Source organism: Carettochelys insculpta, chromosome 4 (assembly GCF_033958435.1).
Source record: "Carettochelys insculpta isolate YL-2023 chromosome 4, ASM3395843v1, whole genome shotgun sequence".
NCBI lineage: Eukaryota > Metazoa > Chordata > Testudines > Carettochelyidae > Carettochelys > Carettochelys insculpta.
The window spans coordinates 57,548,393-57,561,297 of NC_134140.1; the positions used below are offsets into that span (position 1 = coordinate 57,548,393).

At 41.7% G+C, this 12,905-nt stretch overlaps 1 protein-coding gene across 1 annotated transcript in view; it reads left to right on the plus strand.

Moving 5' to 3' along the window:
- The window catches only part of MTNR1A (melatonin receptor 1A), an 80,734-nt gene extending 68,080 nt beyond the window's left edge, over nt 1-12,654 (plus strand). The window contains exon 2 of the mRNA XM_074991832.1: nt 11,786-12,654. Coding sequence (XP_074847933.1) covers nt 11,786-12,654 — 869 coding nt within the window. The remainder of the gene's footprint in view (nt 1-11,785) is intronic.
- Nucleotides 12,655-12,905: the final 251 nt, after the last annotated feature.

Consider the following 12,905-nt stretch of genomic DNA (forward strand, 5'->3'; position numbering starts at 1 on the left):
CTATGCCCTTAGTCTGTGAGCTACTTCAGCACATGCCTAATTTTAAGCTAATGAATGTTGCCTTTGGCATCAGTGACTCTATTCACATGCTGAAAATTGCAGACATACTTAAGTACCTTCCCAAATAAATGCCATGAAAAACTTCAGTCTTCCCAAAAGGACTTTATGAAACAGTTCTGTTGTATCGCATCTTTGACTCTAGGATTCTTGTGAGTTTGGAGAAGTAAAGTATATTATTGCTCCTAAGCTTTTGACATTACCATGTTATTTGTCATTGCTATTATTTTATTTGCTTGTTGTAGCAGGAGTAATGTTTTCTTCCTCAGTTTTTGTAGACTATCATTTACTGGTTCACCTGCTAGTCCTAAGACAGGTGTCTGAAGCATAAATTGTAGCTGTTTCACATTGACATTTTGACTGACACTCTGTGTCTATAGTTTAGGTTTAAACATTTTGTTCTGACAGTTGTTAAAGTAGCATGCAGGAAAGCCAGAATCCAGCTGGCTTTAGGGGGCATGTGGGCCAGGGACAAGTCAGGTGACAGTATTCTCCTCATGCCCCCTCCCTCTGCCCCCACACACGTGGATGAACTGTGGTGGTGTTCAGGGAAGGTTACTGAAACCCAGTGTCTGAAGTAGATTCCTCAAGCCCTTATGCAAGTTCCTCACAGGCAAGAAGATCCATAGAGCAGTGGATATCTGATCCTAACTCCCCTTTCCATTGGCCCAGCCATGTAGCCTTGTCTCCCCTCTCCACATGAACTGAGGAGCAGAGAGCTGTGCTGAAGAAGGTCTAACCTCAGTGTTTGGTGAGGTGTAAAGAGGGGTGACTAAGTGAATGCAAATGGGAGAGATGCAATATGCCACTGCCAAAGTTACCCATACAAACAAATTATTTAATTAATGTATTAAAAAAGCTTTATCTAGGGAAGCCAACTCTTGTGTGTCATATGGAACAGGCCTCCAAAGCACCTACCACTCTTCATCCTCTATGCTTTGTCCCACAGTGTAATTTCACGACTGATGTAGGTCTTCCCTACCCCCAAGTAGCTGTGGACACCTGCTCTGTGCAGCCAGTCTTGATTCCTCCCCACACCCCCTATACAAACATTCCACTTGAGCCATGCTGCAGCATAGTGGAGAAACAAGAGTCACTGTGAGGGAGGCAGGCAGAGAAGAAGGCATGTTCAGGCCAGCTCAACAACTCCCCTCAGTAACAGCAGAGCTGAGTGCTATTAACGCATCATACACTTTTTTCCAAGTGGGGAGGGAAGAAATAAGGACTGTTTCATGCTGTTCCTCGCCACCTCTTTCAGGACTTGTCAGTAAGAGGTACTAGGAGAAGAGAAAAAAGATGTTCATGGAGAGCAGGGAGAAAGCAGATAGGAGAGGAGCTATGGGGAAAGATAGGAGAATGGAACTAGACTCAGTCCAAGAAGGAGGGAAAGGTATTAAGAAATGAAAGGGAAATTGGCAGGGGAAAGCAAAAATAAGAACACCACCCCCACCCCTCTCTGACTGATTTTCATTGTAACCTTAGTTTGTATTACCCTTGTGGATGTCCTATGTATCTCAGTTCAGAAGAAAGCAGAGGGGAGGCTATTTTAAGAACTCATGTTTAATTAACATTAATGGCTCTGTTCCCTGGATCCTGAAGTTAAATGATGGAATTGCTTTGATGGTTAGCTAGACGTATATTACTTCTGATGTGTGTGTGTATGGGGGAGTGACTGTGGGATGGATGTTTTGTTTATTTTTTTTTTCTTTGCTGGGATTATTCCATGGGCAAATTCAACCAATAAATCTAGCGTGACACCACTGTCTTTAGTATAGCAGCATGGAGAGCTGAATCATGGTATGGTCTAGTCCTCCACGTTATTGGGCTGTTTTATGCAAAGTGTTAAATTCTGCTATCAGTTATGTGGATGTAATGCCTCACAGCAGCCTATGTACGTATGTGCCTTTTTTAGTGTTTTTACCATCACCCTTCCTCTCCTTTTTTCCCATTGTCTGTTAACTTATTTTGTCATGCTGCACATTAAATTGTAAGCTGTCAGGGAAAGAGGCCGAATCTTCCTAGGTGTTTGTGCAGCCCCCTAACATACATGGGTCATGATCCTGACTGTCTTATTGGATTATGATAATACAAATATAATCAGTGCTTTTTTGTAAATAAATAAATAAAAGAGCAACTGGTACTCAGCCAGTTCCCTGCCTCCCCATCTGCTCCCCAGGCAGTGATTCCACCACTGGGGCTGCTGAGTTTTTGGTACTAAGTACTGGTAAGTACTGTTGCAAAAAAAACGCTGACAAAAACGAATGTGACACGCTCTCTCTGTCATGTCTTGCTTTTTTTTCCTTTTGCTTTGTTTAATCTGTGACCCCACCCTCATTTCCTTTCCCTCCCTTAGTTTGGACTGTACACTAGCTTTATCTCCTTACACTTGATTTCCAGGCTCCACAGAGCTTGCAGCAAAGGAAGAAAATTTACTATCATTCACCTTTTACGATGGACTAGTACAGATGGAGTAGTGGCACTAAGCAGTATTGTTAGTCTAAAGAATTGCCTACAGTTGTGATGTGAACAGTAGTGTTTTGAAAGCAAAGAATGAGCACTGGAGCACAAGTTGCTCTGTGGGAATATTCTTCCAAATGGATGATAGAAATTAAAGGTAGACCTGATCAATATAAATATACTTAATCAGAGTGGTGAGTTATGCAGGTAAATCCATTCAGTTTCTGAGGAGAGGCTAGTGGACATCTGAAGAGATCAGGTGGCATGGTGCTACCTCCTAACCACACTGCACCAGTGGTCCATAATGAATTTCCATCCTGACTAGTGCCCTGAGAGCCAAACACGCATCTCAGGCCATCCCTCCCTGCATGGTATTGTGTCTGCTTTGGACCTGACCCTCATGACAACATGGCTCATTCACAAGCTGTGCTGCCACTGGTGGGTAGTCTGTGGTTCACCCTTTCCTTGCATCCTCAGTGGTCGGGGGGGGGAGGACGGGGAGAGATGGAAGCCACAGCTTGCATCTACAGCATTAATCTTGAGCACACCATTGAATGGATGCCAGACATTCTCTGAATTTCCCAAGTGATAATGTTGCGTAACGATTAGGTCCTTTGATCCAAGCATGAGAAACATATGTTCACAGCCTCTGCCTTCAGAGCTGGGCTCTGCAGCTGCTGCTTTCCAGCAGCCCAGATCTGAAAGTAGTGCCACTGCCAGCAACAGTGCAGCAGTAAGGGAAGCAGTAACCCATACAATTATCCCATGATCCCCACCACAGCTCCTTGGATCAGACCCCCTACAATTACACCGCCTTGAAATTTCAGTTTGAACTAGCTGAAATCTTGACATTTACAATTTGTAAAATTGTGTGACTGCAAAAGTGACCAAAATGGATTGTGAATTTGGCAGAGCTCAAAAATAAGCACGTCACATGTATTTTGCTGTACGAGTCAAAGGGAGGTATTGGCAGCTCGGTTGGGAAATCGGGCATCTTATATAAGAACCTAACTATGGACCATTGAGCCTAGCTATAGCCATGATTATTATAACCACTAGCTTTTATGTGCATGTCTGTTTTATTAGGCACTCTTCATGTGCACAACCTATTTGTCCAAGGCCAATCTGGAACTGATCCCAAAGTTCCCTTATATTTTATTCCATGTATTATGGGAGTCCCCACTTTTGCTCTCATCTAACCACTTTAATTTGCATATCATTGCCTTGGCTTGGTGATGAAAAGGCATTTCAAGTTTGTTGCCATTGCTACTTTGGAACATCCTGTGTGATAATTCTGTTCTGGCGTGTAAATTAAGTGTGTATGATATTTTTTATAAGCAGAACTAGGTATGTATTTATTTTTTCCTCATCCCTCAGAGATAGTCTATTGTTCCTGCTCTCTTGTGGTCTGGTCCTGACTTCCTTCAGCTCCTTACAGAATCTGAGCTGTACTGTGGTATTCAGAATATTTACCTTACGAGGCTTGTTCTAATTGTGTTCGGAGCATAAATATTTAATACTGCCTAGGAGGTGCTAACATGCTGCATGCCTGGCATTATGGATGTGTCAGACTCTACGGTTGCAATAATTACACACTGGGCTTGATTAACCCTCAGTAGGTGATATTCCTGTGGCATGAGGGCACATGATTGCAAGGTCAAGGGTGACAATACTGGATTTTTTTGCCTTTTTAAACACTGTTTCTACTATGAGAAGTTTTCTGATAATTCTAAGAATAAAGTCCTAATGTAATGTAAGGACTCGTTTCAGATTAAAAGAAATGAGAAAGAGATGTTGTCATGCATGTGTTTGATTCTGAAATGTACATGCTGGGCTTCAAGCCATTCACGTCATCTTATATGACCACCTGCAGTACCAGATGTAATTTGTTAATCAGGAATAAACCCCAAAGGCTGCCACCACACAATTAAAATTTAATATGCACATGGAATTTTTGATGCAAGCCAAGTTTAGAAACAAAGTCTTGATTTTAAAATAAGCATTTCACATCTAGGGGATTTTTTATTATGATCTGTAAACTGAATGAAGGTCCCAACAGTAACTGGAGTTTATGCAATATTTATTTCTGCATATCTTTTCTATGGTTTTTATAGCATTTTGATGAAGAGTTGCAAAGACCATTAGTTTCTTAATCCTCTAGAACCTGTGTTTGACTGAAACAGGGGCTGTCTGAGCAAACTTACTTATCTAAGCAAACTTATTTGGCTTGAAATAATGGCTGAGAAATAATCCCCAAGGGAAGAAATGGTAATTAGCTCAATTTGCAGGGTGTTCCTCTCCATAGAATAGTTTTTGGGCACATAACCCTTGAGGAATTTCAAAGAAGATGCTTAGATGTAGCAGTTTTTACATGCTGTATTGCCATCAGGAAGATACTGGACTGGAGCCTGATCCTGTTTTCCTTGAATATGTCAAATAATTTGTTTTGGGGTATATCCATATACACATGGAAAGTACGCTTATTCCCTGAGTTGCATAGTTAGTAGCTATATCAGAGACTGTGGCTGATTCCTTGCAGAGCTAGGTCTAGCATAGTTGTGCCAAGTAGCAAATGTCAGGCTGTCAGGTGTCTGGTTTTGGAGTGGAGTTGAAAAGGGATTCTGGCAGTTCTGATTGGCACCACTGACCAGTCAGCAGCACAGTGGGGCTCCATGGCTAAGGCAGGCTCCCTACCTATCTCGTTTCCCAGACACAGCGCCAGGTCCCTGTGGTCCCTAAGCACTAGATCAGCCAGAAACTGAGAGGCTCGCTGCACTGGCCTTGCCTCAAGTGCTGGCTCTGCAGCTCCCTCTAGTCAGGAATGACAGCCAGTTACAGCTGTGGGTGGCAGTGTCTGCTGTCCCATGAGCAATGCATGGAGGCTCAGGGCTTCATTGGCTGCCCATGTGCCTAGAGGCCACAGGAACTTGATGGCCACTTTCTGGGAGCCATGGTGGGAGCTGCTGGGACCCCAGACCTTGAACCCTCTCCTGTACCCCAGCCCCCTTCCTCAGCCCATAGTCCCTTCCTGAACCCAGACTCCCATCCAGAATCTGCATTCCTGTCTGCACCCTCTGTTCCATCCCAGAAGCCCTTCCTGTACCCAAAACTCCTTATTCCCAGCCCCACCAGAGCCCACAACCCCAGTCTGGAGCACCTTTCTGCATCCCAAAGCCTTCATCCCCACCCTCATGACCCACCCGTCCCCCCACAAACCTCCAGCCCCAGCCCAGAGCCCTCTTCTACAGCCTGCATCCTTTATTGCTGGCCCTGCATACAGCCTGCACTCCCAGACGAGAGCCCATACAGTAATTCCCCAAGATACATGCATTCAACCTGAGTGTATCTCACGTTCATGCGAGAGGGGTGTAGGGGAGGCTGTGCCATGCGGGAGCTGGGGGGGAGACCCTGCAGCAGGAAGGTGGCTGGGCAGCACCTGGCCAGCAGAGCCAGCTGTGGGGTCCCCAGCTGGGGGGAGTTGGGGAGGCTTGAGCTTTCTCCCTTCTTTCCCCCAGCCACGTGGCTGTCTGAGAGCCGCACAGCTGAGGGATGGGAGGGAGAAGGCTCTTAGCCTGGTTCCCAGCGTTCCCCTTGTGGGAACCGGGAAGCTGACCAGCCATGAGCTGGTCGGTTTCCTGGGTCCTACAAACTGCAGGGATGCTGGAACCAGCCCTGTAGTTCCTGGTTTTCCTGTGACATGCAGTAATCTGGTCACTCTTGACATTGTGCTACTGTAGAGCAAGGTAAGCCCTAGCATCTCAGCCCCTTCCCCTGGCTTGGTCACTGGACAGACTGGTGTAAGCCGCCATGCTTTGATCCTCCTCTCCTGCTGGAGTGCCAGGTAGGACTGGATGTGAAGTAGGTGGGCCTTAGCCCACTCAGGCCCACCCGTGGCTATGCTCCTGGGTTCAGGTGTAAAGCAGATTGAAAGGAAGATCCATTGCAGGTATTAAATAACTTATGGAAAAATGCGGATGTTAGATAGATAGATCAGCTCTGTCTTATCTAGTAGGTGGAAAATATTGTTCCCCAATCTGTTTGTGACTGTTGAGAAAGTGTGAACTCTCAGCTGGTCCAGACAAGTAATCATTTTCCAGTTTTTTTATTTTTTCCATTTCTGAAGATTATTTTATTTTTGTTTGTTTGTTGATTTGTTTGTTTCTGTTCCTATTTAGGGTATTGCCATTTTGCTTGTGCTGGTTATTTGTTTGTTTGTTTCTCACAGCCAAATTTCATACAGCCCACATTGTTCCCTGAAAACTGGAAACCAGATTCTTGTATTCAACACTGGCAATTTCTTCCTTTATTGGTTCTTCTGATTCATCTAGATACTGTTTCCATTCAAATCACAGGCAGAACTTTGATTGATTTTATTGCTGAATGATTAAGCCCATACAGAGAGTCTATGAGATCGTTGTAAGCATAGCATTTTGTATGTGTTACATAGATATCAATTATTGCCAGTACAAGAGCCTAGGGATTACTCTGAGCTGCTGCTGCTTCTATTTTGGCAATGTCATCAAGAAAATTAATAGTGTTCGTCTTTCGTATAACTTCCTTGTGTCACATTTTATGTGATGGGAAGGTGGAGTTGTGTAGAAGATCATTTTTCTTCAGCACAAAATATAAGATGGAAGATGGTTCTGAAATAGAACATGAATTCAGACTGCCTGTGAAACCTTAATTCACCCATCTTGTGTGTGTGTGAATTACATGAGGCCACACTATTTTTTCTCACAGAACCCTCACTCAGTGAACACACAGAATGGAAGGTGCTTGGTCAATGAACAGCTATCTAGCATTTTGTTTTCTCAGAATTTGTTCAGAATGAAATACTGTTTTTCCCTTTCCCACCTACTACTTTGCCCAGTCTCCCCTCTGGCTTCTGTCCCCATTAAGGGTATGTCTATACTTAACAGGGAGTTCAATGCACCATGATTGAACTTCCAGAGATTGATTTTCCTGTGTCAGTGAACACACAGCAAAATCAGTCTCTTTGGGCTCGTCCATAGACCTTGGTATGTCATGCTGCCATGTGGAGGAAGGCATGTTGACAAGAGCCTGAAGAGCCCTGATCTATACCGGGGAACAAAGTTGATCCTGATATGTTGAGTCTAGATACACTAATGGCATGGCTAGAATTGTGTATTTGGGATCGACTTTGATCCTACACCTAGCCCTTGGTGTAGCTGGAATCGATGCATCAGAATCGACTTTGTTCCCTAGTGTAGACCAAGCCTAAGGCTATATCTATACTGGGCAAAGTCTGTTAATGGCAGTTGTGCAGCTAGAATTGACATATCTGTGCTCAGCTTACTTGGATGTCCCTACTGAAGAAGGTCAGTGGGAGAGTTTCTCCTGTCAACCTCCCTTACTCCTCGCATCTGAGGGATTGCTTGCACGTGCCCCTACCAGATGCATGAAATCACTAGCTCTTGAGAATTCTGAGTAGAAATCAGTACAGGTTGACAAATTCATTTCTGGTGTCAAATCCCAGTCTAGCTCAGCCCACAGAGGATCAGAGTTGAAATTATACACTGAGCCATTAGTAGTTTCTATTGGTAGAAACAGTTAATGGGCATCACGTGTCTGAACTGAATAAAATTGGAAAACAAAATAACCCAAGATGCTGTTCCGAACCAAATAATTTCCACATTGCTGCATCTCTGCATGTGTTTTGAGATTTGGTATTTCCCTATGAACATTTAAAGCATGGAATTGGCAGGAGACAATGTTTTTTCAATGTTTCAATTAAAGTAATTATATTAAAAGAAGTGGAGCATAATGTTGAGAATTCTAGCAGTGCAAAGGGCTTTTTACTACTTTGGTATTTTCATTTTAAAGCTGACTTTCAGTTATAATTTAATGGTAAGGCACCTTCTCATGTGCTGAAAAACTTGAATAAAATATTTACCCCAAAAACATCTATATTAGCAAATTTATTTTTGTGTAAAATAAATTGGATTTGTGTAAATTTGTAGAAAGGTGAGAGAACAATTTGGCTTGTTTGGTGCATTACTATGTCCATCAAATATTAGTAATTCTCATAGTCCTCTCTAAAGCTCCTTGCCTCATTGACGTGAATAGCCAATATCCTACTGATCCCCAGTGCCAGGATTGCATCCCTATAATCAATAGTCTGTCCCCACTTTCTTTTATCTGAATTTATAGTTCCATGCTTTGCTTGTCATTCTTTATAATTTGCAGTCTGGTTATAGATGTGTTGGTCCCAGAGGCTGTATCTACACTAGAGGGTTTTGTTGACAAAAACCTGGGGAGCATCCAGATTCCCAAGGTGTTCTGTTAACAGTAAATCGATAGAATGCCGCACTTTTGTTAACAGTCTTATCTCGCTCCTCACAAGGCGTAATGGCTCTGTTGACAGAAAGCTGATCTGGACGTTCCGGGGGAGCGTCGTGTGTCGACAGACAGGACTTCTGGGACACCCGGCAGCCCTATCTGTTGTGCTTCTGGTTGGCAGTTTTCTTGAGAGAGCAGTCCGGCCACTCCCTGTTGGCAGGGCATATCACTCTTGTGATCCGCTTGGCAGTTTGGCTGCAATCTGTCAATGGAAGTTTTGTTGGAAGATATCTTCCGACAAAAACTTCTGTTGACAAATTGCTGTAATCTAGACATAGCCAGCGAGACAAGGTGGGTGATGTGATACTTTTTTTATTCGACCAACTTCTGCTCATGAAAAAGACAAGCTCTCCAGTTTAAAGAGAGCTTTTCTTTTTCATGCTTGCCTACAGTGTATAATCTTCTGGACAAAGAACGCTGATTACTGCAAATTTTGTATATTGCCAATTGTGACCTAAGGATCACAACTAGTAGCAGTGGCAGTATGGATACAGGAATCCCCTTGGATGGGAAGACAGATTCTAGTTTACCAAAGAGTGTCATGTAAGGTCACATGTGACACAGGCTTCATTACAGTCATCTTAATTTTTGTATATACATACAAAATAACTCAAAATAATTATGTTCTTGTCAATTTAATCTCTAGAAAACATTTGTTGATGTTGTAAATGTAGCCATTTGTTTCCAATAATCTCATTCTCAATCACTTGGATTCCTGTTCTTTGATAATAAATGTATTGTTTTCACTCTACTTGTAGATTGTTTAGTGAAAGGGGTGATCCCAAGTGGAATCTCAACCCAATTCCTTTGGGCTTAGCATAACTAAGTGTTCACTGAGGGCTCCGTAGACCTGAGATGGAGCATTTTAGAGGGACACTAGGAGGACTGGAGGGTTTGTGTGTGCTTATTACTGCCTCTGCACACAAAACAGAGACCCAGAAAGCCATGCGTGTATTGCCAGAGGCTAAAGGTTTCAAGGAACTAATATACAGCAGGCACAGACAAGACTTCTTCACTATGTAGCATTGAGATGCTACATAGCCCTGGGTGCTCCTAGGAATCACCACCATGAGTGCATTATGTAATGCATTATAAACTGTTATTAGTAACTCAAACAAAGGACAATCATATTTTGCCATTAATAATCAAAATGTATGAGCAGTTGGATGTGAACTGCCATTAGATTTTTATGAATGGTATTTTGTGCCATATTATCACTGGAAAGATAATCTCCATATCTGCAATAAGACCACATATGTGGTCAACAGTGTATATCTCATGAGCATAATAGTCTTCATACTTGCAATACAGAGGCAAATAAACAATTGACAATTTCCCCACCTTTGATATTCGCACCTTGGCACCATCCCACTTAACCTAATTTACTCCTTCCTATTAATGATAGGTGACTCCCCCTGTTTTTCCTTTTTCTTCCTCCTACCCCCACTATATATATATATATATATATATATATATATATATATATATATATATATATATATATATATATATATATATATATATACACACACACACACACGCACACACCCTGTATTCTCACTTTTGCTCCAAAATCTGATGAAGTGGTAAGAAAGCTCATTATCTAATCAATAAAATTGTCAGTTTGTAGCTTCACTAAACAAGCTGTCTTATAGCATGTTAAAGACTAACACAGCTACCTGTCTAAGGCTGTGTCTACAACTGAGCCCTAGTGCTGACAGTTTGATTCAAATAAGCGGTCTAAAAAATGCAAAATGGTGGGTCATTTACATATTTTCATGGCTAATATGCATATTCATGAGCTAATTTGCACTTTAGTGGCAGAAATCAAGGAGTGTAGACCTGGTTCTGCAGCAAAAGCCTCCTTTGTCAGCAGAAACAGGTTTACACTGCTTTATTTCTGCCATGAAAGTGCAAATTAACCAAATGGATATGCACATTAGTTGTACGAGTACGCAAATGATCCACCATTTTGCATTTTTAAGACTGCTTATTTGCATCAAACTGTTGGCGCTAGACCTCAGTGTAGACACAGCCTTAGACTGTGGATTGAGTAGTGTCTTAAAAATACATGAGGCTATACTAATTGAATATAAATGCATACATATATAAAACACTCCAAAGGATTGTGAGGTACTCAGATGCTACAGCAATGGATATTGTGTAAGTACCTAAAACTGATTGATTCTTATTTACCTGCTTGATAGAGATCCCTATCAAAAGTCCACTAAAGTCAACAGTATCTATTCAGCAACTCGCCTTTGGTAGTCCATCCACTATGCTTATCCTTAGGCAGAGCAATCGGGAAGAAGGCATAAGAGTAAGTGACATCGGTGGTCCATGTGGAAGATCTTTAAACTATCTTTGTCATCAATATATGATTTTAAAAGGAGACTAATAATTGGGATTGTTTTCCAGTGTCTTAGAAACACTTTACTTGAAAAATATCAAAAAGATGATGTCTCTAAATATTAATACACTTGCAATATTATGACTGACTTCTTTAAAATTTATGAAGGTAATATCACCAAGTTTAGGGATAAATTTAAAGAAAAAAATGAAGTTTAAATAGGGAAAGTGAATTGGAGTTTTATATGGCACCATGTTAGCTGTCATATTATTTATGCTAATTTTTTAAGATAGACTGTTTTAATAAGACATGAATTCTGTATCTTTGTGATTAGGAGACCCCAAGTAAATTACTTTAAAAATAGAATTTTGTGGTAACCAAGCCCAATAAAACCTTAAAATTGAATGGTTTCCTCTGTAAAGAAATATGAGTCTTATATTTGATACATAAAGTTTGTATTGATAAAAATTACAGTGTTCCTCTGAGGCCAGCTGTTAAAAACCACAGAGAGACACAAAAGAAAAAAGAGAGATAAATATTTTTTTCATATTTATTTTTCAGGGAATATATTTGTTGTAAGCCTGGCCATTGCAGACTTGGTAGTGGCAATCTACCCGTACCCGCTGGTCCTGACATCGGTATTTCATAATGGATGGAATCTGGGTTACCTCCACTGCCAAATAAGTGGTTTCCTCATGGGCTTAAGTGTCATCGGATCGATATTCAACATTACAGGCATAGCTATTAATCGATATTGCTACATCTGCCACAGCCTCAAGTATGACAAGCTGTACAGTGACAAGAATTCTCTGTGCTACGTCATTCTTATCTGGATCCTGACATTTGTGGCTATTGTTCCCAATCTGTTTGTTGGATCTCTACAATACGATCCACGGATCTACTCGTGCACCTTTGCACAATCTGTGAGCTCACCATATACAATAGCAGTAGTGTTTTTCCATTTCATGCTTCCAATAGCCATAGTTACTTTCTGCTACTTGAGAATATGGATCCTTGTTATTCAGGTAAGGCGAAGGGTGAAACCTGACAACAAGCCCAGGCTGAAGCCACATGACTTTAGGAACTTTGTAACCATGTTTGTGGTATTTGTACTGTTTGCGGTCTGCTGGGCTCCTTTGAACTTTATAGGCCTGGCTGTGGCTGTTGACCCAGATACAATAATGCCTAGGATTCCAGAGTGGTTGTTTGTATCCAGTTACTACATGGCATATTTCAACAGCTGCCTTAATGCTATCATATATGGACTGCTGAACCAGAATTTCAGAAGAGAGTACAAGAGAATTATTGTCACCATTTGTACGGCAAAGGTTTTCTTTCAGGATAGTTCTAATGATGCAGCCGATAGGATGAAAACCAAACCATCGCCACTGATTACAAACAACAATCAAGTGAAGGTGGACTCTGTGTGAAAATGGGGCCCTTATCATTGCCTATCTACAACATTCAAACACTAGATCTGTTTTATCAGCCATGCAATTGAAGTGCTGAAATGAAATGCAAGACGTCCATGAAAGATACTTGGACAGTGTTCTATGGACAGTATTTGTACGCCAAAGTAACACAGCCTAGACACTGAGAGCCTCCTATTGTATACAAACATATCTTTTGAATAATAACTCACATACAGCTTAAGGTATTACAGGGTTAGAGGAAGAATTTT